General features: G+C 55.8%; 1 protein-coding gene across 2 annotated transcripts in view; it reads left to right on the top strand.

Moving 5' to 3' along the window:
* Positions 1-5,017, top strand: part of PDE2A (phosphodiesterase 2A) — a 348,564-nt gene extending 343,547 nt beyond the window's left edge. For both annotated transcript variants that reach the window (XM_075919627.2, XM_075919628.2), the window contains 3 exons: positions 188-226; positions 717-823; positions 4,472-5,017. In XM_075919627.2, the coding sequence (XP_075775742.1) occupies positions 188-226; positions 717-823; positions 4,472-4,700 (375 nt within the window). In that variant the 3' untranslated portion in view covers positions 4,701-5,017. The remainder of the gene's footprint in view (positions 1-187; positions 227-716; positions 824-4,471) is intronic.
* The last annotated feature ends 20,211 nt before the right edge of the window (positions 5,018-25,228 follow it).

Genomic DNA, 25,228 nt, shown 5'->3' with positions numbered 1-25,228 from the left:
GCTTGCTCTGCATCTGCTGCCCTGTGATGCCCCTGAATGCACTGGGACAGGGAGGTGGGCCACACAGCAGAGACTCTTGCCTCACGGGAAGTGCCCGGTGCTGCACTGGCAGATGAGCCTCTGTAACCAGGAGCTAGTGGGCAGCGATTGTCAGAGGCCCGTGTGACCCCCGGACTTTCCTTTGCAGGAGCTGATCTACAAGGAGTTCTTCTCCCAGGGAGATCTGGTACGTAACCCCCCCTGCCCTGGGTCTGTCTCGGCTTCCATGCATTTGATCCCAGGCCACCCCACGCTGTGGGCCAGGGGCTGCCTTTCCAGCCACAGCCGTGAGGTTGTCCAGCGGAGGGAGCCAGCGTTTCAGTCGGGGGGAGAGTCAGCATCGCTGAGCCCACCCCAAGGGGCAGTTTGTCCCGGCTGGGAACAGGGAAGTGTCCAGAGATCCACCCCCCACCCCCACCCCCATCCCTCAATCACCCACCAGCCTCTCCCTCCAACGCCCCCCCAGGAGGCACCGGACACAGGCCGGGTAGAGGCAGAGCCCAGGCCTGCGGCTGGCCCTCTGCACCTCCATCCGTGGGGCTGTGTGCACCCAGAGGAGACTATTCCTGCCCTGTGCTGTGGGCTGGGATCGCTGGCTAGGAGGCAGGAGGGAGCCGGGCCGGGAGGCGTCAAGCCAGGGATTGCAGGGTCACGGCCCCTCTGCCTGCTGTCTGCAGGAAAAAGCCATGGGCAACCGCCCCATGGAGATGATGGACCGGGAGAAGGCCTACATCCCCGAGCTGCAGATCAGCTTCATGGAGCACATCGCCATGCCCATCTACAAGTGAGTCCTGGGGGCTGGGGGGCCAGGGGTCAGCCCAGGAACAGCAGGGACAAAGGTACTGGCTGCATGGAGCTCAGCAACGGTGCACGTGTGCACACATGCACACACAGACACATGCACGCTCACATGTACAGGCACACAGACACATGCACACACAGACACACACGTACACAGACACACGTACTCACAGACAAGTGCACAGACACAGGGGCACACATGGACACATGCACACTCACACGTATAGGTACATAGACATACATGCACACGGATATACACAGACACACATCCATACCCAGACACATGCACAGACACGCACACGTGCACAGGCACATGCATGCACACAGACACACATATGCACATACACACACATGTGTGTAACCTTGGGCTAGACTTCACTACCCTCCTCCGGTGTCTAAAAAATACCTCCCACTCCCACAGCAGTACTAGAGACCCAGAGTTCAGTCTGTAAGAAACTTCAGCAAGATTGCCCAGTGTCAGCCTCCCTACATTGAAGTTCCAAAAGAAACTAAAGAAATGAATTTACCGTAATTAAAAATAACTTTATAAAAATCTTATACAAAACAATCTAATTCTTACAAGAGAACCCAGCTATTTTATAACCCACAGATAATGTCCATAGTTACCCTAAAAGTAAAATTTGAACAGTTCTGTCCACACAAACACAGTAAGAAAAGTTCTGGGAGGTCCTAAAAACTTAGATTTAGTTCACCAAAATCTCAGTTTGTGCCTCTGATCAGCAAATCTGCATCATATGCTGAGTCTGAATGATCTCTCCACTTGCTTGTAGGCAGGGCCGGATTAAGGGGGGGCTAGCCAGGCAGGTGCCTGGGGCGCCAGCAAATGGGGAGCGCCTGATTGAAGTGGTAAGGGGCGCCGCGCGCCCGCTGCCCGGGACACAACTATGGCTCGGTCCGGCACTGCTTTGTAGGGAATCCTCAGTTGGAGTCCAGGCAGACTCTTCCTCTGCGATGGTCACTGCTAGGCAGCCAGCTCACTGATTAGCTCACAAGTGAACAGGCTTAAAGAAAACCCTATTACAAGAAAACACAAAAACTGGCTACATCTAGATTGGCATGATTTTCCGTTAAAAGCATTTGCGGAAAAGAGCGTCTAGATTGGCACGGATGCTTTTCCGCAAAAGCACTTTTTGCAGAAAAGCGTCTGTGCCAATCTAGATGCGCTTTTGCACAAAAAAGCCCCGATCGCCATTTTCATGATCGGGGCTTTTTTGCGCAGAACCAGGGGCGGATGAGAGTGCCGCGGGGCCCCGGGCAGCAAAATTTCGCGGGGCCCCCCCTTTGACACAGCGCATGCGCCGTGGTGCCAAGGCACATGCGCGGGGCCTTGGGAAGCGCGGGGCCCGGGGCAGGCGCCCCGCTCGCCCTGCCCTAAATCCACCGCTGCGCAGAACAAATCTGAGCTGTCGACACTGGCCCTTTTGCGCAAAAGCTTTGCACGAAAGGACTTTTGCCCGAACGGGAGCAGCATAGTATTTCTGCAAGAAGCACTGATTTCTTACATGAGATCGTCAGTGTTCTTGCAGAAATTCAAGCGGCCAGTGAAGACAGCTGGCAAGTTTTTCCGCAAAAGCACCTGCTTTTGCGGAAAAACTTGCCAGTCTAGACACAGCCACTGAGAATAACAAAGTAGAAATGACTTTTTCCCCATTGCTACATTTACAGAAGGACTGAAGAATCACATGGAGGATGTGTCTAGAATGCAGGCTTTTTTCGAAAAAACTTTACCTGCGTCTAGACTGCTGCCGAGTTCTTTCAAAAGTAAATCGAAAGAACACGGCAGTTTTTTCGACCTCGGTAAACCTCGTTTTATGAGGAAGAACGCCTTTTTCTGAAAGTACTCTTTTGAAAAAAGGCGCTCTGTAATGCAAGCTGTGCTTTTTCGAAAGAGAGCATCCAGACTGCCTGGGTGCTCTCTTTCAAAAAAGCGGCTTGTTTTTTCGAAAGTACTGGTTGTAATCTAGACACTCTTTTCGAAAGAGGCTTACAGTCTAGATGTAGCCTGACTGAGAAAGTGAACTTGAACAGCTTGGGTATGTCTAGATTACAGGTTTTTGTCGACAGAGGCCATGTCGACAGATACTGTCGACAAAGCCTCTGTCAACAAAGAGCATCTAGACTACAGCCAGTTCTGTCGACAAAGCAAGCCGCTTTTTCCATAGAGTCTAGACAGTGTGAATGCAATAGCGCCTTTGGTCAACAGAACTCTGTCAACAAAAGGCCATAGAATGAGGTTTACCGACGTCGACAAAACTGCTGCGTTCTGTCGACTTACCGTCGACAGAACTCGGCGGTAGTGTAGACGCAGGTATAGTTTTGTCGGCAAAAGTCCACTTTTGTTGACAAAACCCTGTAGTCTAGACACACCCTTTGGCTAAAACAAAACAGCATTGAAAGCAGATAATTAACACAGAAGGTATTTCCCCTCCCAGTTCCCCTAGCTCTAAGTAGCATTGCCTGTGATCCCTGGTGGAGGGTTAACGACAGCACTACCTGCAGAGTGCTGCAGAGTGAGGAACAGCAGCCAGTTCTCTGCTCTGGCTTAGCTTCCTCCAGCTCACGCAGGACTTAGAAAAGCAGCTGCCCTGCCTGCCTGCTCATGAAATCTGATCTCAGACTACCACCCCCAACTCCAGAAGTCTGGGTGGAGTGCTGAGTCTGCCCAGCAACAGTAACACTCAACTCACGCCTACCTCCCCCACAGGGTCTCTGAAAGAGATAGCTCCCTATTAAGTGCATGGGTTACACGCACGCCCACGCCCACGCCCACGCCCACGCATGGACTCAGACACACACTTCGGCATCAGATGCTGTTTGACCAACCCCCGCCCCCCCTCTCCCTCGTAATCCCTCCCACCACCCCGGACATCAGATCCTGTGTAACCAGCTCCGCACACGTACACATACACAGCTCTGGGCATCGGGTCTGTTTCACCAGTAACCCCTCCCCTTGCTGCACACAGACACACACACACACACATAGCCCCGGACAACGGATCCTGTTTAAAGGACACTCCCTTCCCCCTCCTCCTCGCCGTTGCACAGTCGCCTGCGTGCAAGAGAGTGCCTCGGTTGCAGCAGGGCAGGCCGGGCACCCAGGCCCCCCGGAGCTGGGAGCTCGCCTGGGAAGGGGAATCTCCCTCGGGCTCGCTTCCAGTACCAGATGCTGCCCCTCTGCTTTTTAAATGTGTTAAGAGCCTGCCAGCCCTTAATACATTTAAAAAGCAGAGGTGCAGCAGGGGGATCTGGTGTGAGCCAGAACAGCTGATTCCCAGCTCACGCCAGGTTCCCCCCACTGCGCTCCAGCCTTTGAAATGTACTAAAAGCCAGCAGGCTCTTCATACATTCAAAAGGCAGAGCCGCAGCGGGGTTAGCTCTTGTGGCCGGGAGCTAATTCCGCTGCGGCTCCCCCACTTATTGACTAATCCACTAGTCAATGGAAAATCCATCGACTAGTCAATTAGTTGATTGAACAAAATTTAACATCCGTACCCCTGTGGTGAGCGTGCTCCGTGAGGTGCCTGGCTCACACCAGCCCGTGTCAGTGTGAGTGCCGGCACACCCTCCCCACCCACTGCCACTGCATGACAGGCGTTCTCCTTGCTCCCAGGCTGCTCCAGGAGCTGTTCCCGAAAGCCACCGAGCTGTACGAGAGGGTGGCCAGCAACCGGGAGCAGTGGACCAAAGTGTCTCATAAATTCACCATCAGGGGCCTCCCCAGCAACAACTCGCTGGACTTCCTGGACGAGGAGTACGACCTGCAGGGCATAGGCCCGGGGAGCGCCAAGATGAACGGCTGCCTGGACATGGAGGGGCACATGGAGTCAGTGGCGCAGTGAGGGTCCCGCCGTATCTGGAGGGCAGGGAGGGGGAGTGGTGGAGAGACAAGCCCGGGCAACCTTTGGCCTCGTTCCTCCTGGATCCAATGGAAAGGGGAAGCCGGCTTTGAGAAATCCGGCCTCCAGTGTGTTCTCTGCAGTCCCGGCATCTTGCGCCCAGGCCCGGCTGAGCCCCGCGGGTGGGACGGCCGCTCTCTGTGACACCGGGGTCGCTATTCCGGACTCTCCCCCCATCCCTGCTCTTTCAGATGCTGGGGGATTATTCCTCGGACTCCTTTCGCTGTACATTGAAATGAACCCGCTTCCCCCATCCCCTTCTACGTGGGCTCCGTAGCTTCGATCGGCTGCCCGGGCTCGGTATCCAGTCTAGGGACGGCCGGCCGCTAGCCAGGTCGGGGGAGAGCAGGATGCTGCCCTTCCCCCAAGCATGGTGCCTCTCTTCCCAGGCCAGCTTCCCGTGCTGGATGCACCCAAGGCCAGTTCCCTCCCATGCATGCATATCCCTCGGGCCAGTCAGGTGGACGCGTTTAGCCCTGGCTGCTTGCGGGGGGGAGGAGGGGTTTTCCCACGGGCTGATCTGCGAAGACTGGCTATTGAATCGAGGAGGCCGGTGGCCGGGGAGACAGGAGAGGCTGCATCACATCTCGCTACCCAGCCAGCGAGTGGAGGGGGCCAGTTGCCGACTGGAAATAATCCCTAGGGATAGAGAGATGGGACAGCAGGTGTGAGTTGGCCCCGTCCGCATCCCTGCAGGTGCTGTGCCTGGAGGCCCTGCAGAGCAGTAGGGCTGGTAGGGGTCTGGCTGGCAGCACTAGCAGGGCTCCGAACGGGCACGCAGGCATGACTGGTCCCATCCTCCCAAACTCTGGCTCACTCCTGCTCTCCTCCCTGCGCTCGCATCCAGGGCCAGACGCCGCCTCCTGGAGATGAGGTCCTGCCTGAGGTCCACAGGCACATGGCCACCAACATTAGCGCCGGGCACTGCGCTGCCCGTGTGCTGCTCTGGATCCAGCCCATGGGAACGGCAGCTCCCAGCCAGCCATGCATCTTAGCCCACGTGGAGCTTGGCATGCTGGGACTCCTCATGGGCCGGTCCCTAGTAAGGATGAAGGCAGGTGTGGGCCACCAATGTTCCCTCTCATTTTTTCCACCCAGGTGTGGAATACATTTTGTGTTGTGCACCGAGGCATGTGCAGATGTGCACCACCAGTAGGAACCCATGCTGCTGGCTGTGGGCAGCTGTGCTGGGCGGCACCTGAATTTCTCCTGGGCAGCCGCCCAAGCGCTCAGCTTACAGGGATCAGTAGCCACCAGGTCATTTGGTTAGCCCCAGGAGCATTTTCCCCAGTGGCCACCTCTTGGCCCATTTCTGACTTTGTCATAGGAACCTCGTCTTCTGAGATGTGCCCTGCGAATACCCAGCCGCACTCAGGTGCCCTGAGCCTGCAGCAGACCATGCAGACTGGCCCTGGCCGTCCCTGAACGGGATGCCGCTTCCAGCAGGCAGAGACAGCGCAGGTCCTGAAATCCTTCCCCAGACGCACAGGCTGCTGCGCCTTGTCCAGCCGGGCCAGCTCAGAGATGAGCTGGATGCCTAGATTGGACATACGCCGTGTGCCACACGTGCCATTGGCAATCCCCTGGGGCCAGCGTTTCCTGGAGGGGTTTTGCTCCACCTTCGGGCCTTGTACTAACACGCTCGCCGATCCCTTGTCCGCTGCACCCGCGGTGCCCGGGGTGTGGGGCCGACGGGTCAAACTGATGTAGGAGATGGTGGAGACGCGTGGAGCGGGCAATGCACCAGCCAGGGAGCATCCAGCGGGCTAGCGCCAGACCAGGTGTCGCACACACAGATGCTGACTTGGTGTTTTCCCCATTAACTGCCTTCAGTTTGGGTTGAATCCACCTTGCCCACAAGGCCTGGGGCCCGGGCGTGGCAGCGCCGTGGCAGAGCCTTGGGCTGACTGTCAGGAAGGAAACGTTCCCCTCCAGGCCAGTGCTGGGTGCCGTGGCCAGTGTGTCCTGGCTTCCTGAGCGCTCTCAGGGACAAATCGTCCTCTGGTGCAAACTGGCACCGCTGGGGTGGAGCTGCTCTGGATTACGCCAGGGGAGCATTTAGCCCCGAGCCTTGTCCAGGTTTCACCTCGGCGTTCCCGCCCTCTTCTCGCCTGGCCCCACATTCGGCTGCTCTCAGCGGAGCCGCCTCGGAGGCGTCCCACAAAGCCTTCACGCTGACGCCCCTGGAGCGTGCCGTGGGCTCGGCCCGGTGCTGGGTGAGCTCTGAGCCACGGGAAGGGCCGTGCTTTCAGGTGGATGGAACACAGCATCAGAGCCAAGGAGTGAGAGCCAGGTACTGCAACCCCCCCACTTAGAGCCCCCAGGATCAGGCAGCCGGCGTCACGAGAGGGTGGATCTCCCAGCCTTTGGGGAACCAGATGGTGGTTATTAGAGACAGATCCGAGACCTGTCTCCTGCCCTGCCTGGTTCCGCGCTCTCACTAACGAGCACAAGGGGGGCTGAAGCACTTGCAGGTTTCATTGGCTGCTGATCAGAGGACAGGCCGGCTTGTGGAGTGTGCACGGGCCTTTAAATCCTTCCCTATCCCTTGCCAGTCACAGCAGTCACTAGGGCAAACAGCCCCAGGGACTGCTCGCCTGGACAGCCCGGCCTGGAGTCCTGGCTCCACTGAAATCGGTGGGATTGTGCCGTTGACATCAGTAGGGCCCGGGTTTCTCCCCAGCGGTCCCCGCCGGGATATTGCCAGCTGCTCCTTTCTTCTGCGTGCTCCACCTGGCTCTTTCTCACAAGGGGCCTCTGCATGGAATCAGGGACTTGGGGCTCTGAGGCCGTGTGCTCCTGGGTCTCCCAGCTGAAGGCATAAATAGCTCTGTGCCGCGGTGGCACAATCGCCGCCACTATTGGTGCAGTAGGGCCATGAGCCGAGGGCGAGGAACTGAGACGAGAGGCAGGAGCAGAAGGTCACTGGCATCCCCGGTGGAAGACGGTGTCTCGCCTCTGGAGAGAGCTGGACTCGGCGAACTGATAGGACTTTCTCTCTCTGACCCCTGTACTAGAGGTGGCCCCAGGCTGAACGCCCTCCACTGAATAGCTCCAACCATTAGGAAAGTTCAGAGCTGGCTCTGGGCTTATGAGTTTTCCACAGCACCGTGAGGCAGACCCGAAGCCCAGATCCGAGATCTCCCTCAGCTCTGCCCCTTGCCGGCCTAGGCCCCTGCAGGCTAACTGCTGCCCTTCTGTGCCTGTGCCCCGCAGTCCCTCCAGATAAACAGAGGGAAGGGACGAACTCCAGGATCTAGAGGCAGAAGAGTCTCCAAAGAGAACGTGGCCAGTTGGTGTCGGTTTTGTAGCAAGTCCAGAGAGCCAGGCTCTTCCCCCTGGCAGTGAATGCTGCCAAGCACGGACGTAGGCCGGAGGGGTCCCCGACATGGCAAACTGCATTGGTCAAAATGAGCCAACGCTGGCTGTGCCTAGGGAGTGAAATTCACCCTGTTTGGAGCACTGCCCTGAGTCCCAGAGAACGCCCATTTGGAAGGCAGAAGCAGGCCACAGGCCTGGCATTAGCTTGCTGCACGGGGGGGTGTTGCACAGAAACTGGCCCCTTTGCGTTGCTCAAGAGGCACCTTTTGAAACAGCAGGCTTGGCCAAGCTCAGCCACAGCCATCCCAGACCTACGTGGTAGAAGGACTCTCTGCCCACTGGGGTGGGGAAACAGAGGTGGGAGGAATTATATATATATATAAATCTTTGTGGACGGGGGGGGGGTGCCTTGCTATGGCTGAATGCCTAATCCAGCCCCAGACAAGATGCTAAGTGTGTCAAGAGACAGTGGGCACCAAAAGCAAAAGATCAGAAGCCATGGGTACAATGGTCCGGTTTGGGCTTAAAACACGTGGCTGGTGATTGGCAGGAGCTGCTGTATGTGTCTAATCTGAGACAGTTTGAAGCCACAGTGCTGTAAAATGAGGAAAAATCCCTCTAATTTTTTTCCATCCATGTGCAGAATAAATTTTCTGTGCACCGAGGCAAGTGTAGATGTGCACCACAAATAGACACACATCCGGTGGGTGCTCTGCTAATCAGCTGGGCGGCACCTGAATCTCCTCTGGGCGGCCGCCCAAGGGCTTAGCTCACAAGGAACTCTGGACACGGCTGGGAAATGCAGCAGAGGGGGTATCAAGTCCTGGAGAGCGTGCTACTGGTTTCCATCCCACAGCAGCGCTCGGCATGGAGAGAGAGAGGGAGCTGGTGGGTTTTAGGGCAGCAGATTGTGTCCTAAATGAGGAGGCGGTTCTTGGCTTTGCCACTGACTCTCTGTGTGACCTCAGGCAAATCACGTAATCTCGTTCTGTGCCTCAGTTTCCCCCTCCATGACTCCCTTCTCTCACAGGAGCTGCTCTGAGGCTGAGAACCATTATTCAGGCTTTGAGAGCCTTGAATGGAAAGGGCTACCAAAGTGCATCAGTGTCAGCAGCAGCTGGGTTATTTAACTGGGGAGGAAGAGCAGGGTAGTCTGGAGACTGTGAGAGGATGAGCACTGGTGTGTGTCAACGTAGGAACATCATGTCTTCAGTGCACACTGGTGCCGTCCCTACCTCCCCTGGGCAGCAGCCAGCAACCAAACATGGGCTCACACTGCGGGTATGGATTCCTTGTGAATTGGGGCTACATACAAGCAGTTTTCCTCGGGGTTTTCTTTTTTTTTAATTGTATGTTTCTTTGAATAAATGTTGTGTGTGCTGATGTGTATGGGGAAACTCTGATGACAAAAAATGCTAACCGAAAACATGTATTCATTTGCCTTACCTATTCGGAGTTGCCTTTAGAAAGATGCTTTGTATAAAACACTCTGTAGGACCTTGCGTAGTTACTCCCTGTGAATGTTGCCTGATAGCTTTGTATAGGAGTGTATCTCTTTCTTAGAATCCCTCTTAGAACAACTGTAAGTATTTACAGAGGGAAGATAGCAAAGAAATTGAAAAAATTTTAAAAAAAAACCAAAAGGAAAAAAAAAAGCCACCCAACCCTGAAAACAAAGCTTCCTCAGATTGTTGCGCTCCTGTCTGTTTTATCTGGAAGCGCTTGTAATTAATTTCTAACCACCCCCATTGTATTATAGGCATTGTTTGTGAATGGGATATTATTTATCAGCACTCCAGCTTCTGCTGGGGGAAGAACGTTTATGGTGTATGTAAACTCGCAGTACTATGGCTTTAATAGTTTCTAAGACCTGGCCTACACTAATGGGGAAAGTTGACTTAAGATACTCAACTCCTGTTCCGTTGATTACGTAGCTAGAGTCGACGTATCTTAAATTGTGTTTCCGCGCTGCCTGCACAGCGGGAAGTTGGCAGGAGCCAACGCTCCTGTCAGCTTCCCTTATTCCTTGCAAGGTGCAGGACTACCGGCGCCGATGGGGGAGCCCTTTCCGTTTGAAAATAGCGGGTCTTCACTAAAGCGAACCCTGGAAGATCGACTGCAGCAGCATCGATCTTCTCTGTAGTGTAGACCTGCCCAAAGGGTCTGACGTATCCATTGGTAGCAGGATGGAAAAGGGTGCATCGCATGGGGAAAAAAATCGTGGATCAAATTTGCCTCTTTTGTCTCCACGGAAGATGCGCAAGAAAAAACAGCAGGTGAAATTCACCCTGTGTATGGCTGATGCAGAACTAAGTTTCGTTGAAGCACTAATTTGGAGACTCGGGGGGCACATAAAACTTGTGCTGGCCTGATTTGAGAATGCCATCTCTGCTAGCTTACCCATGTACATGAGCGTGTTTTCCTGCAGCCTGGTCCTTTTCTGTTTGAAACTTTCCCGCAAACGAAGCCAGCGCGGTCAGCAAACACGCGCAAGGCGGCGTCATCCTTCCATTCACTTGCGAGCACAAAAGAGTGAGGAAGGAAGGGTCGCGTAGGAGGGCCAGTATCTCCACCCCACTGCGTCGATGCCACACCCGATCCCCCTGGCGCTGTATAAAAGCAGCGACGCCGAAACCAAACCAAAATGTGAAGTGGCCGTTTCAAAGTTGTGGCCGTGTTTTGCGCCCCTGCTGGTTTAACTGTTGCTGTGACCGTATGTGTGGTTCATTTCCTCTTTCTCCCTTGTACATAGCCACCTGTAGATACTGTAAAGCACGGCCGGTTTGTAGGGGTTCTTACCTAGCGTGTGTGTGTGTGTATGTGTGTGTGAAATATTTTCCAGCTTTTCTGTCTTCTTATTACATTGGTTGTTCTGGGGGTTAATTTTTTTTCCCTCCCTTGAATAGTTGTGAAGGGGGGAAAATGGAGAATTTTTTTCCTAATAAATTTCATACGCCGATCTCCAACGTCTGGTTTTTATTTTGCATGGGGACTAGGCAGCCTTTGCCGGGTGTTTCGATCACAAGGCCCAGGGTTTGATGGTTTCAGGTAGCAGGCCTCCTAAAGAGGACCTGGCTTCTGTCTGTTCTGGGTTGTAGGCTTCCAAGGAATAACCAGAAGTGGAGGTGGTCACAAAGGAGGTCGGTGGTGACCAGTCTGGTGGTGTCGGGGGACAGCTGCCCATAGACTACAGGGGTTTGGAAAAGTCTGTCCCAGTCGCAGGTTCACTGAGCTCTCCAAGGCAGTCTACGGAGTAGTGTTTGGAATCTGTCATGTTGCTTGGTGATGGAAACGCTGACAAAGCCAGTGTCTCGTAGATCAGTGGTTCTCTAGCAGGGGGATGTGTACTCTGGGAGGCATGCAGAAGCATCTCATCTAAGCTATGTTTACACTACAAGGTTTTTGTGCAAAAACCGACAGAGTATCCACACCTCAAGTGTGTTTTTGCCCACCAAAAAATACAGGAAATTGACAGGACAGAGGGCTTTTGCTGGTAGAGTTATTCCTCTCCCCACCAGGAATAACTCTTTTTTGGCCTACAGCTCATGCAAAAAGGCAGGTATGCACGCTCCACAGAGGTTTCTTGTGCAAAAAAACCCTACTAGGAAAAGCACAGGTGCTCTGATGGCCATTCTGCGAATGGCCATGAGAGCTTTCTTGTGCAAGAGCATCCATGCAGTATGGACGCTCTCTTGTGCAAAAGCACATCACTCTTGCGATGTGCTTTTGAGGTGTGGACGTGCTTTTCCGCAAGAAGTTTTTTCGGGAATCTCTTCCGCGAAAAGCTTCTTGCGCCAAAACCCTGCAGTGTAGACAAAGCCCTAGAAATTTGCCGAATTTTACAACTCTAGGGAAGTCAGTACAAAGTAAAATGTCATCCAATGACTTGCTAGGGTTGCCAAATGTTTTAGCCAAAAATACCGAACACCTCCCCTCCCACCCCAAAAAAAGGACACCGGGGAAAAATTCTGTTGAGGGGGGAAAAAAGGGAGGGAAGCCAAAGTTGTTGAGTGCATAAATAATAAAACAGCATGGCCCCTTTCAGCGTGCCTGCACAGTCAGAATATTGATAGGAACAGGGGAGAAGTTGAGCACTAAGACCCAGGGAAGGCATTGCTTCCCCATGGTCTTTAGGCTTTTTGCCGGTGGCCATTTTGTTTTATTGATCAGACCAAAATGCAGCTTCCCTGCAGAACCAGGTAAGCAGAGAGTCCGGGGGCGGGGGGCTGGGGATGTCGGAGCCTGGGGGGGCAGGCCGGGGGCTGGGCCCAGTTGCCGAGTGTGTCCTAAGGTTGCCAGGTATCCAGTATTTTTGCCTCCTGGCCTGGAAAAAAAAATCAGAAAATACCAGACATTTTAGGTGTACCGTATTTTCTGGGTTTTTTTACTGGACAGGAGGCGAAAATACCAGACTGTCCGGGTCAGTACTGGAACCTGGCAATCTTATGACTTGCTGATACTGCTTTTTGTGCTGACATTAGGATTGCAAGATGGTTGAAACAAAAATACCAAACAACCCTCCCCCCAAAAAAACTGCAAAAAATTCTGTTGAAGGGGGAAAAAAGGGAGGGAAACCAAAATTGTTGAGCAAAAGAAAAAAAAGTCTCCAAGGACTTATTATGCCAAAAAAAAAAATTAATAAAACAGCATGTCCCCTTTAAAAGTGAGAGCAGGGATAGGAGCTGTCCAGCACTAAGACCTTTTTGGCCAGCAGCCATTTTGTGCCGACAGCCTTGGGGAACCAGGTAAGCATGGGGGCAGAGGACTGGGGGTGTTGGGAGGCGGGGCACTGAGTGTTTGTAGGGTTGCCAGGTGCCCGGCATTTTCGCCTCCTGGTTGGGGAAAAATTCAGACATTTCAGGTGTCCGGTATTCTCTGAATTTTTTACCAGACAGGAGGTGAAAATACCGGACTGTCCGGGTGAATACCGGACACCTGGCAACCCTCCCTGACATGTAAGTACAATATTTATATTCCAGTTGATTCATTTTATAATTAAATGGCACAATTGAGAAATGAAGCAACTTTTCAGTAACTGGCAGGGGGAGAGTGCAGGGCCCAGTGAGACCTCTCAGTACTGCGGCCAGGTGTCCGGTTTTGAACCGACCAGTCCAGTATTTGAGCTCTCTGTGCAGGAAACAAATCGAGCAAATAGAAATGTCGGGTATTTTCTCAGTACGATGTCATGTCAATTGTGATGGAATGTCAAGTGTGTCCAGTATTTTTGGTGAAACCATCTGGCAACCCTACCTCTCAGTGGCCCCCCCACTTTCCCCCACCAGCCAGGGGGAGAGAGCAAGGCCTGATGAGGCCTCCCCCCAGCCTCCCTCCCCAGCAGCTGGGGAAAAGAGGCTGGGGTAGGGAGGGGGCCGAATTTGCTGGGAGCGGGGAAAGAGCCTTGGAGGCAGCCTTGGACCCTCCCTGTGGCCGGGGGAGGGGGGGGGGTGAGAAGAGCCTCAGCCTGGCCCAACCCCCAGGTGGCCGAAGAGAGAGCCAGGCGAGCTGTGGCCTCCGCCCAACCTCCCAGCCACCAGAGGAAGAGAGCTGGGACACCTGTGATCTGCCCCAACCCCCTGGCAGCCAGGGGGTGGGTAGCTAGGGCTGGTCTGACTTGGGGGGAGGGGTCCAGCAGCTGGGGGGAAAGAGCTGAGGCAGGCCAGGGCTACAACACCTCAGCCTGGGTAGCTGGGAGGAGAGCCAGGGCTGTCTACCCCAGAGAGGGCGGTTGGCGAGCGTAGCGGGGGGGGGGGGGGGGGGGGGGCTCACTTTAAGATCATAAGATCTAGCCTAACCTTCTGCACATTGCAGACCGCAGAACCTCACTTCCCCCCCCCCCCACACACATACACTCTTGTAATAGACTCCTAACCTGAGTCACTGAAATCTTCAAATCATGATTTACAGACTCCAAGGGACAGAGGACTCCACCAGCTACGCTACTCAGACCCGCAAGTGACCTGTGACCCATGCTGCAGTGGAAGGTGAAATTTCTCCAGGGTCCCAGCCAATCTGATCTGGGGGAACATTCCTTCCCAACCCCAAATACGGTGGCCACTTAGACCCTGAGCACATGGGCAAGACTCACCAGGCAGACCCCTGGGGGAGAATTCTCTGTGGTAACTCGGAGCCCCGGCGCAACGTCATAGCACAGCCTGTCAGAAGCGTAGCTGCCAGCACAGAATAGGGCCCACTTGAAAAACAGGCCAACAATACAAACTGTGATGAGCTCACTGGTGTACTTGTGCATCGCGGTCCTGTAGGGGTGAAATCAGCACTGCTCCACAAGGTGTCATTGACCCAATACTGCTTGTTGCAAAATGAGATTTTCCTTTATGTCATGGTGGGCCCCTGACCTTTCAGAGCAAGGAGCTCTGCGGTCTCTCCCTGCTTTGGCTGCGGGATGGAATAGCCAGCAGGGAGGCTGGCATATGCTGGAGCTGCAAATCGTGTGGGTGAAGGGACCGGCTAGCTGCCTAGGCCGCAAGGGAGAGGATGCAAACTCACGGTGGCAGAGAGATGCAGAAGGGCCAAGCAATGAGTAGCAATTACAGCTGTTCAGAATTGCCCGACACAGGAAGAACAGACAAAGGCATCCTCCCAATTCTGTGATGGAACAATACAGAGGCCAAATCTGTCCATGTTCTGTGGCATCCCCAGGTGATATTGGTGACGGGGTCTTGTCCCCTCAATGCTTAAGTCTTTGCACTTTCGGCTGGTTCACTCAGCTTTCTGCTGCGGCAAGTGGGTTTTTCTACACTTACGTGTAATACATGAGGTCAAGTCAAACCAAACAAGTAGGCACAGTAGGGCACGCAGCTGACAGGTCTGATTCTATCCTGCAGTGGGGTAGCTGTGTTAGTTAAAAAACAACTCACAGTCCTGCAGCACCTTGGAGACTAACAAAACATGTATATGGGATCATGAGCTTTTGTGGGCACAGCCCACTTCTCCAGATGAATGTAGCTATTACAGGTCCAGTTTCTAATTAAAAAGCAGATGGGAGTGGCGGTGGGGGGGGGGGGGAGAGAACAGGGGAAAGAGAGTGGATTAGAGTGTCCACTGTACAGGAAGCTGATAGAGAAGGTGCTCATTGTTCTTAAGTACCCATTGTTTGGTTTTTATGTCATTAGGATGTGGAATGTAGCCATCCAGCCAATGTCTTTGTTCATGCCTCTGTTGAAGGACACAAACATGTAAAAGAAGTTGAGCTCTACGGCAGGGGTCTCCAACCATTTTAAACACAAGATCACTTCTTGAATTTAAATGCAATCCAGGATCTACCCCTTACCCTGCCTCCTTGGTGCCCTTTCTCCAAGGCCCTGTCCCTCCCTGCTCACTCTGTCCTCCCCACCTTCCCTCCCGCATCCTCCCTCACTTTCACCAGGCAGGGACAGAAGGCTGGAGTGCAAGCTCTGGTCTCGGATTAAGGGATTTGGAGTGAGTGGGGCTCTAAACTGAGCTTGAGGCAGGCTGTTGGGGTGCCAAGGGGGTTCTAGGTGCAGCTCTGGGAGGGTGTTTGGATGGAGGGTTGCTCAGGGTTGGGGCAGGGGTTTGGGGTGCAGGAGGGGGTTCATCACTGGGGTAGGGTTTCAGGATGTGGGCTCCGACTGGGCCCTGCTTACCTCAGGTGGCTCCTGGGTGGTGATGCAGTGGGGTTAAGGCAGGCTCCCCCCGTCCTGGCCCTGCACCACTCCCAAAAGCAGCCAGCAAACTCCATCCCAAGTCCTGTTGTGTCCCCTCTCTGCTCTGTGGAGATAGGATATAGGGTGGGAGAGGGGGCACCTTGACATAAGCCCCCCTCTTCTCCCTCCCCTGCACTGCAAGCAGGAGGCTCCGGTGGGCGGCGGAGGCGGGGGGGACAACGCCAAGGCAAAGGGCAGGAGATGAGCAGCAGTGGGAGGAGGGGCAGTTGAAGTGGTGCGCTTGATGGCCTCTTGGCCTAACCAGTCAGGATCACCTGTCAGAGTCTCCAAGATCTACTGGTGGATCCCGATCGACTAGTTGGTGACCCCTGCTCTAAGGCCTCTCTGGGTATTTGGCTTGTAGAATCTGCCTGAAACAATGGACCTTGAGATCCATTAGTGAGGGCCCAGGCAAGTTCCAATGTTCCCCATTGTATCTGTGTGTTACCTTTTCAAATATCTGATTTGTGTCCATTAATCCTTTCTCGCAGAGACTGTCCAGTTTGGCCAATATACACGGCAGCGGGGCATTGCTGGCACTTGATGGCATAGATGACATTAGTGGATGTACAGTTATATGAGCCTCTGATGTGGTGGTTTATGTGGTTAGGTCCTGTGATGATTGCCTGGGCATTCACTAATGGATCTCAAAGTCATCCTATTGTTTCAGGCCAATTTCACAAGCCAACCCCACAGGGAAGGAAGAAGTGGGTTGTGCCCACGAAAGCTCATGTTTGTTAGGGTCCGTCTACACTGCATGCTTATTTCGGAATACGCTATTCCGGAAGAAATACTCCAAAATAGCTTATTTCGAAATAGCACGTCTACACTACAGGGCAGCCTCAAAATGAGTCGGAGGCAGGCTCCCCTAATGTGGACACGCTATCTTGATTTAGAGCCAGAGGGGGCACTGAGGATTAATTAGTTTGAATGGCCCTGGGGAGGAGCTATTTTGAAATAGCAGCAATGAAGCATCCACGCTACTGCTATTTCGAAACAGGCATGAGGTTTACAGAAGCAGGAATAAGCCGTCCGTTATTTCGAAATAACTGTGCTGTGTAGATGCACCCTTAGTCTCTAAGGTGCTGCTAGATCAGTGTTTCCCAATTTTATTTGGCCATGGAACCCTTTTAAACTCGAAAGAATTTCATGGAACCCCTAATAACAGTCTTACATCTGGAGCAAGGTGTCAGGGGAAGCTGGGAATGCGGGGTCTTGGTGGGGAGAGGGAAGTGAGTGAGGGGGATTTGGGCATAGGGTCTGGGCACGAGGGGGGACGCTTACCTGGCTTGGCACCCTGCTGCAGCAAGGAAAGCCTCCAAGCAACACACTCTTGTTCCCCTAGAAGGGGGGAAGGAGATGGAGCTCAGTCCCCCCGCCATGCAGCGGGGATCTGAGCGCAGCTGCAGCACCAGCACCAGGTCAGGCTCCCTGCTGGTGGGGCGAGAGGGCGGGTGTAGGTATAGAAAGCCCCCGACCTTCCCTGCCAGACCAGACTCTGCCACTTCCCCAGCAGGGTGGGATGGGGTGCGGGGAGAGAAAGCAGCAGTGCACGGGGGGCAGTGGGCCCGAGCATGCCCCAGGTGGGGGGCGGGGAGGGGGCAGCAGAGCCCCAGCCGAGTTCTGCGCAGCCCCTGTCGGGGCGCAAGCAGCAGTTTAAAAATGCCTAGGTCGGGGAGTGGCTACGTGGCACCTCGGACCCAGCCACCCCTCCCCTCCCAACAGCAGCGGCTGCTGTTACAAGCCGCCGCCCGCACACGAGGAGGAGGAAGCTGCGTGGCACCGGAGGCCCCATGGGACAGGGGCAGTCCTGCAGGGTGAGGAGGGGGCCGCGTGGTGGTGGGGCAGCCGCAGTAGGTGGTGGAGTGGCCAGAGCCGCATGCCCCAGGAGCTCCAATGAAGCTGCCTACAGGGGGCAGGGGAGTCGATTTTTTTTGCGGAACCCTTCGTTTCACGTCACAGAACCCCAGGGTTGCGCAGAACCCCATTTGGGAAACACTGTGCTAGACTGTTCGTGGTTTTTTACATTTTTTCTGAGTATATCCATTGGGGGCATCGGTAGCTTACACGCAATGCCAGGCCTTTACAACCATACAAAGCACATTTCTCTTTGCCAAGTCACTGAAATGCAGCCACCTCTAGGGAGGACTACAACTGCTTGCTACATGGCAGTGCGCACAACCGTGGGGGAGAGCAAGGTCATGCACAGGGAGCCAATCCCAGAATTATCTTTTACGTGAGCTCACCCCAGCAGGGGCTTGCCTCCGGCACAGGAAACGGGCGCTCGAAAGAGTCGGCCTTGGCCGCTGGCAAGCCACCAAGATGCGCTCTGATCCTGCTGCCCTCTCTGACTCCTGGGGTGCCGGAGTGCGATTCGGGCCAGCGCGCTGCTCTTTCGAAGCCGTCCAGCTTGTGCGCCCAGCCTTCCAACCCGCAGCAGCCAGACACACCAGAGACAAAGGGCCAAGGGAAAAGGCCACCCCTGCCCCCATGGGCACGAGGGCACCACAACCTGCCTGTGCCGGGCTGTAAGGGAAGTCCCCGATCTGTTCTCACCCATCCCAGGCCCTGGCTGTGCTGCGGTGACATTGCAGGTCAGACCCCTGCTCCGCACTATACGCTTTCAGGCTTGAGGGGGGCGGACCCTTCTCCCTCAGCATCAGCCCTGCCACAGGGGCCGCGTTCCCCTGTCCACGGCCAGCCTTGACGGCCCTCTGGGCTGGCGATGTCGCCCCTAGGGGCCGAGCCCCTCTTGCTCTCTCTGGCTACTTACCACTCTCCGCGCCGGGGGCCTGTGGCCCCGGGTGCCCTGCTTGTGGCAGTGGGGGCTGTGCAGGCCTGTCCCACATGGTGCTCCCCAGCCCTGGCAGGGAAAGAGACGCTAGAGAGACCCCGGCGCCCTCCGCTCCTGGCCTGGGAAGCAGCTGGAGGGGGAGCTCAGCTCCCTACTGGGAAGCTGGGTGGGGCAGCCATGCCTATGGGCTCCCAGCTGGGCGGCTGTAACTGGCCCCAGGGGCACTGTGCCCCCTCGCTCAGAGGAGGCTGCAGCGGGGTGAGCAAGCCAGAAAAGGGGGGGCAGTGAAGCTGGGGGTGGAGCTGGCCCTATCCGGCTGGCCAGGAGCTGCTGGCAGGGCGCTGGGGAATGGCTGCCCTGGCCCCATTAGTTGGCGCTCTGTGGTGCTGGCTGCCTGCTCATCACCCCCCTCCTCCCCCCACACACACACATCCCTCAGACTCTGCAAACACCCCACACATACTCACCACACACCCCACTCATACACACACACACACACACACACCCCACATCCCTCAGCCTCTGCACACACCCCACATATACACACACACACTCCCCACACACCCCATCCAGACATACACACACACACACACAGCTTGCCCTGACAGCGCCAGGCTCCTTTAGCACCTGGAGATTATTAACCATTGGCCCCCATTCTCTGAGGCTGCCCTGACATGTCTGGGGGCCAGTGCTGTCCTCCCCTCCCTCACCCCGGCCTCCATCTCCCCTCTCAGGCGACTCAGTTTCCTTATGTCCTAGAGCAAACACTGGGCTAAGAAATCCCACGCGCTCCCTGCTAGTGTGGTCATGTCTCCCTCCCAGCAGTGCTGGGCCCAGGGAGCAGATCCCAGCCCCGAGGTGGGGGCCTGGGCCTTCTGCCCCCTTCTGGCCCTCCCTCAGCGGAGGGGGAGCAGCTCCTGGGCCTAGCAGCAGCCAAGTCCTCTCAGTGCCTCAATAAACCCAGCGAGCCCTTGAGGGGCACAGACCTTGGCCAAGCTGCCCTATTCCAAGACAAAGGCATGAGCGATGGGGCCAGAGAAGGGCTGCTCAGATCACGGCCTGTTTTCTCAAAAGTCTCTCTCTGGAGTCCCAGAACCAGCCAGACCAGGACGGAGAAACACTCCTCCTCCCCCCCACACCCACAGCCAGTGACAGCCCACAGCAGGCTGGGGACAGTGAGGAGCTGGTGAGAGACTCCCCAAAGAGAAGGATTCACACCCCAGCAACCTTGCAGTCTTGCTGTGCCAACACCACCTGCTGTGAGGGGAGGGATGGGCAAGGAAGGACAAACACACTCAGTCTTGGCCCCCGTTCCTGAAGCAACGGCACGCTAGCTGAGCCATGCTGTACCCCCTGCCCTAGCCGAGCTGTGCCGTACCCCGCGCTAGCTGAGCCATGCTGTACCCCGCACTAGCCGAGCCGAGCCGTACTCCGTGCTAGCCGAGCCGTGCCATGCCCTTGTGCTAGCAGAGGCATGCTGTACCCCGCACTAGCCGAGCCGTGCCATGCCCCTGTGCTAGCTGAGGCGTGCCGTACCCCACGCTAGCCGTGCCATACCCCGCTCTAGCCGAGCCGAGCCGTACCCCGTGCTAGCTGAGGCGTGCCGTACCCCATGCTAGCTGTGCCGTACCCCGCTCTAGACGAGCTGAGCTGTGCCGTACCCCGTGCTAGCCAAGCCATGCCATGCCCTCATGCTAGCAGAGGCGTGCTGTATCCCGCACTAGCCGAGCCGTGCCGTACCCCGCGCTAGCCAAGGCGTGCCGTACCCCGCGCTAGCCAAGGCGTGCCGTACCCCGCGCTAGCTGAGCTGTGCCGTACTATGCCCCCCTGCTAGCCGAGCCGTGCTAGGCCCCCACATTCTCAGGGCATGACGTATTCAGGTGAGGTGCATCCCTTCATCCTTCCCCCGCTAACTCCTCCCTGCCGGCAGCTTCCCCTAAAGATATTGGGGCCTCTCCAGGGACCATTTTTTCATCTGAACACTGATGTGGAAATAACAGGACTTGGCTTCTCTTACGGGTGCTGGCCCGGCCCTGCCCCATAGGCAGGGTCTGTAAGTGAGACAGCCATCCCTGCCTTCCCTGCAGAGCCACACAGGAGAGCCAAAGGTTAGCAAGGGATAAAGCCTCTTGTTGGATGAGCTGGCTCGGGGGACTGGTCACAGGGCAGCCAGCAACGGCTCTGGCACAGACTTCAGCAAAATGGGGCTTTGGGTCACAGTCCTTTAGAGCCTAGCAAACAAAAGCAGCATTGTCAGCGCTGTGTGCTGTGCGGGGGCAGGGGCTCAGGACTGTAATCGGACAGTTTAATCCAATAGGAAAATTCCGCTTTGAGGGAAATGTCCTTTCACTCTGCAAAATGACCCTGGACAAATGACCCGTGGTGATGGAGGCAGAGCAAATGGTGGGCACTATGGACTAGAAACCAGAATCGGAATCCCTCCCCCGCCCGTAGGTCATACCTGCTCAGCACATCCCCCAACCTGCCGCTTCCCCCACACCCCAAATAGAGCAGCTACTAGATCGACTGAGGCGGCTGTAAAATTCACAAGCACTGTGGATTGGACTAGAGGACATTGGCAAATTCTCTGGGTACGGCTACACTGCACAGCTGTTTCGGGCTACCGGAGGTATCCCAAAATAGCTACCCCACACTGACACTGACCGCCCCTTCTTTTGAAATATTTTTCGAAATAACGGGTGCGCTATTTCACCATCCCGGTAAACCTCATTGTGTAGATGCGCCAAATTTCAAATAAGCTATTTTGAAATAGATTCTAAATCAGATATGCAATTTGCGCAGTATAAATTGCATATCTTATTTGGAGTTTAGGGTGCTATGTAGACGCATCCTTAGATGCCAATGCCTGGGAAAAGACAGCTTTTCTAGTGGGATCTGGCCTGAGTTTAAGTTTATGCCCTTTGGATTAATTAGTGCAGGGGCTATTTTTCAGAGGCTTGTCAGCAAGCGGCTGCAGGGCTTTCAGGTCTTCTTCAGGGCCTATGTGCATAGCCTGGCTATTTTTAGTGATTCTTTGCAAGACCACCTGTGCCATTTGGGATCAGAATTGCAGAGGCTAAGAGGAACCAATGTCTCTGTGTCCAAATGCAAGACGGGGGCCGGGGATTTAGGACACAGGGTGGGCATGAGATTTCTTCATACTGATTCTTTAAAAGGAGAAGCTGTTTGGAATTCATCTGTCTTACCAACCAAAAAGCATAGCCAAGCCAAATTCAGCAAACTCTTTGTGGTTTGCTCTGATGCTCCCAACATTAGGTTAGTCACAGGGCTAATGCAGGTTGGAGCAAGGGACAAGAAGCCCCCCCTTAAGTAAAAAAAAAAACTTAACCCGTTCCCCCATATCAAGCTGTGCTGCCATCGAGGGAAAACATTATGCCATACTTTGGGCTATTAAACAACTCCCACCTTCGCTCTGCAATAGGAATGTAGGGGTCTAACAGCCCATGCCCCGCTGGTGTGGGTGCACCAAGCCTCAGGGATCCGTTTGAACCCTACACTGCAGTCTTGCTCTGCAGGAGCCTGACGTTAAGGAAAAGAAAATCTAGTGGTAAGAGGCCTTATTAAGAACAGTGGGACCCTGAGGGATATCCAGGAGGCACCTCTTCCTTCTCCTTTTGTGCACCGGGGTGTGAGGTGGGCAGTCCAGCTGCCAGCTCCTGCTGAGGTTCCCATGCCTCAAACGACACTGGAGGAGGGGTTGGTCTCACTCTCCCAGGTGGTATTGTTGTTAAAATAGGCATTAGAACACCAAGAATGTGCTTACAATTGGAGGGGGTGCCTGCCTTAATCTCATCTGTAACATCTCTTGCCCCTACGGCTGGGTAATATTTGAGTAGTTGTACGGGAAGCCTCTGTGTCAATCACCAGACAGGAGAGAGCCTGTGACAGGGGAGAGGTGCAGCTCTCCAGCCAGCCTGTCCTACACCTGTGCCACCAGACGGACTGTTGCGGGAGGATAGAGGATGGGAGATGACAGGACACAGCTGGAGAAGATGAGTCGTGCCAGGGGATTCCGCTACTCAGCGGAGTTGGCAGCTCGGACAGGAGGCGAGGACAAAAACCCTTAACAAGAAGGAACTGTCTCTGACTGGGGGTAAGTGCAGGGAGAGGCAGGTTTGCCAGGCATAAGCAAGAGGTCCTCTGTGCTTAGTCTGCTTTAGCCCAAAAGGACACATAGCTTGCGTATCGTGAAAGATAATTGACACTGAAGAGTGCAACTCAGTTGTGTGCATCTCTGCCTACCTGCTTTAACCTTGCAATCAACTGTTTCCTTTTCCTGTTCAATACACCTGTATGTAATTGATTACAGGATTGGCTACAAGAATTGTCTTTAGGGTCAGCAGGGGTGGCAGGTATAATAAGTGGGGGAGGCACAGCCTTCCCAAACTACCAGCCTGGCCCCACCCAGACTCCACCCCCCCAGAATACCTGCTGCAGGTGTATTGGGGGCAGAGTGTTGCTGCCCCTGAGTGCCCATGCTCCCTGGCCAGGGAGGCTGGGGCCGTGTTTTGGAGGGGAGGGGGAAGCTTGGCCCCCATGGGGGCAGGGCCTGGCCTGAGGGGGTGAGACTGGGGGGCTTAACTCCCCCCGCCCTATCTTCACCCACCACCCATCGGTGTCAGAACTTAGCTTGAGCTGTCCTAAGTGATCAGTCCTTTAGGGCTGGAAATAAGGGACCAGCTACTGCAAAGGCAGGTTTCTGCCTGGCAAGATAGATCAGAAGAACCATGGGGGCTGGGAGGCGCCATGGTTAGGCTGCTAGAGTGCCTGAGGAGTTCGATACTTGGCTGGTGAAAGCTAAGTACAGAACTCACAGCTAGTTTGGGGCTTCTGCCCTGGTTCCTAGGGGCCTGTCCTGAGGTTGGCCCCCACACTCTCCAATCGCTGTAGGAGGCCTTACCACCAGTACCTAAAAGGGTGTTACAAGGAGGAGGGAGAGAAATTGTTCTCCTTGGCCTCTGAGGATAGGACAAGCAATGGGCTTAAACTGCAGCAAGGGAGGTTTAGGTCGGACATTAGGAGAAACTTCCTACCTGTCAGGGTGGTTAAACACTGGAATAAATTGCCCAGGGAGGTTGTGGAATCCCCATCATGGGAGATATTTAAGAGCAGGCTGGATGGATCTATCAGGGATGGTTTAGGTCCTGCCGTGAGGACGGGGGCCTGGACTCCATGACCTTGCGGAAGTCCCTTCCAGTCCTAGTGTTCTGTGATTCTAATGTGGGGGGAGAGCAGGTCACTGAAGATGGGCTCCAACAGCAGAACCGGGCCCAGGGCCCAGCGGGAACCAGACGGTGGCTTTGGTTCATGGATGACAGTTCTCAGGCAGCTCCTGTCCAGCCGGAGATTTCCAACGGGCGCGCTCCTTAACCAAACGCCCCAGAGCGAGGGAGAGAAAAGCGCTCTGCAGGCTCGTGCTGTCTGGGTCTGTTGGTGAAAGGCCGGAGAGAAACCGAGCCACCGTGCTGTGGTTGCTGGAGCCGGGCCATGGCCTGGGGGTGCGCAGGGCAGAGAATGGTGCGTCTATCCCTGCTGCTCAGGCCGCAGCCTCTGCCCTTGTCAGCCCCGGAGCGGTGATGTGGGGAGCGGGGGGGGGGGGGGAGGGTTCTGTACGGATCCCTGATACAGGGGACTCTGCAGCAGAGCCGGGCCGGGAGAGCCAGAGTGTCCCCACTGCGGGTGGGCGATCTTTGCCTGTTACCTTAAGCACACAAGCGCCTGTGCTGCAGGGAGCAGGGCTCCGTGCATGGAGGGGGGCGGGCGGATACAGCCTCTCTGCTTCGGGGAGCCGGGCTCCGTGCATGGGGGGGGGGCGGATACAGCCTCTCTGCTTTGGGGAGCCGGGCTCCGTGCATGGAGGGGGGCAGGCGGATACAGCCTCTCTGCTTCGGGGAACCGTGCTCCGTGATGGGGGGGGGGCGGATACAGCCTCTCTGCTTCGGGGAACCGTGCTCCGTGATTGGGGGGGGGGCGGATACAGCCTCTCTGCTGCGGGGAGCCGGGCTCCGTGCATGGAGGGGGGCAGGCGGATACAGCCTCTCTGCTTCGGGGAGCCGGGCTCCGTGCATGGAGGGGGGCGGGCGGATACAGCTTCTCTGCTTCGGGGAGCCGGGCTCCGTGCATGGAGGGGGGGGGCGGATACAGCCTCTCTGCTTCTCTGCTTCGGGGAGCCGGGCTCCGTGCATGGGGGGGGGGGGGGGGGCGGATACAGCCTCTCTGCTGCGGGGAGCCGGGCTCCGTGCATGGAGGGGGGCGGGCGGATACAGCTTCTCTGCTTCGGGGAGCCGGGCTCCGTGCATGGAGGGGGGGGGGGGGGGCAGGATACAGCCCCTGTGCTGCGGGGAGCCGGGCTCCGTGCATGGGGGGGGGGGGGGGCGGATTTGGGGAGCCGGGCTCCGTGCATGGGGGGGGGCGGATACAGCCTCTCTGCTGCGGGGAGCCGGGCTCCGTGCATGGAGGGGGGGGGGCGGATACAGCCTCTCTGCTGCGGGGAGCCGGGCTCCGTGCATGGGGGGGGGGCGGATACAGCCTCTCTGCTTCGGGGAGCCGGGCTCCGTGCATGGGGGGGGGGGGCGGATACAGCCCCTGTGCTGCGGGGAGCCGGGCTCCGTGCATGGGGGGGGGGCAGGATACAGCCCCTGTGCTGCGGGGAG

This window comes from Pelodiscus sinensis, chromosome 1 (assembly GCF_052426305.1).
Source record: "Pelodiscus sinensis isolate ZL-2025 chromosome 1, ASM5242630v1, whole genome shotgun sequence".
Classification (NCBI taxonomy): domain Eukaryota; kingdom Metazoa; phylum Chordata; order Testudines; family Trionychidae; genus Pelodiscus; species Pelodiscus sinensis.
The sequence above is the reverse complement of the archived record's forward strand: the minus strand, read 5'-3'. Positions and strand labels throughout refer to the sequence as shown.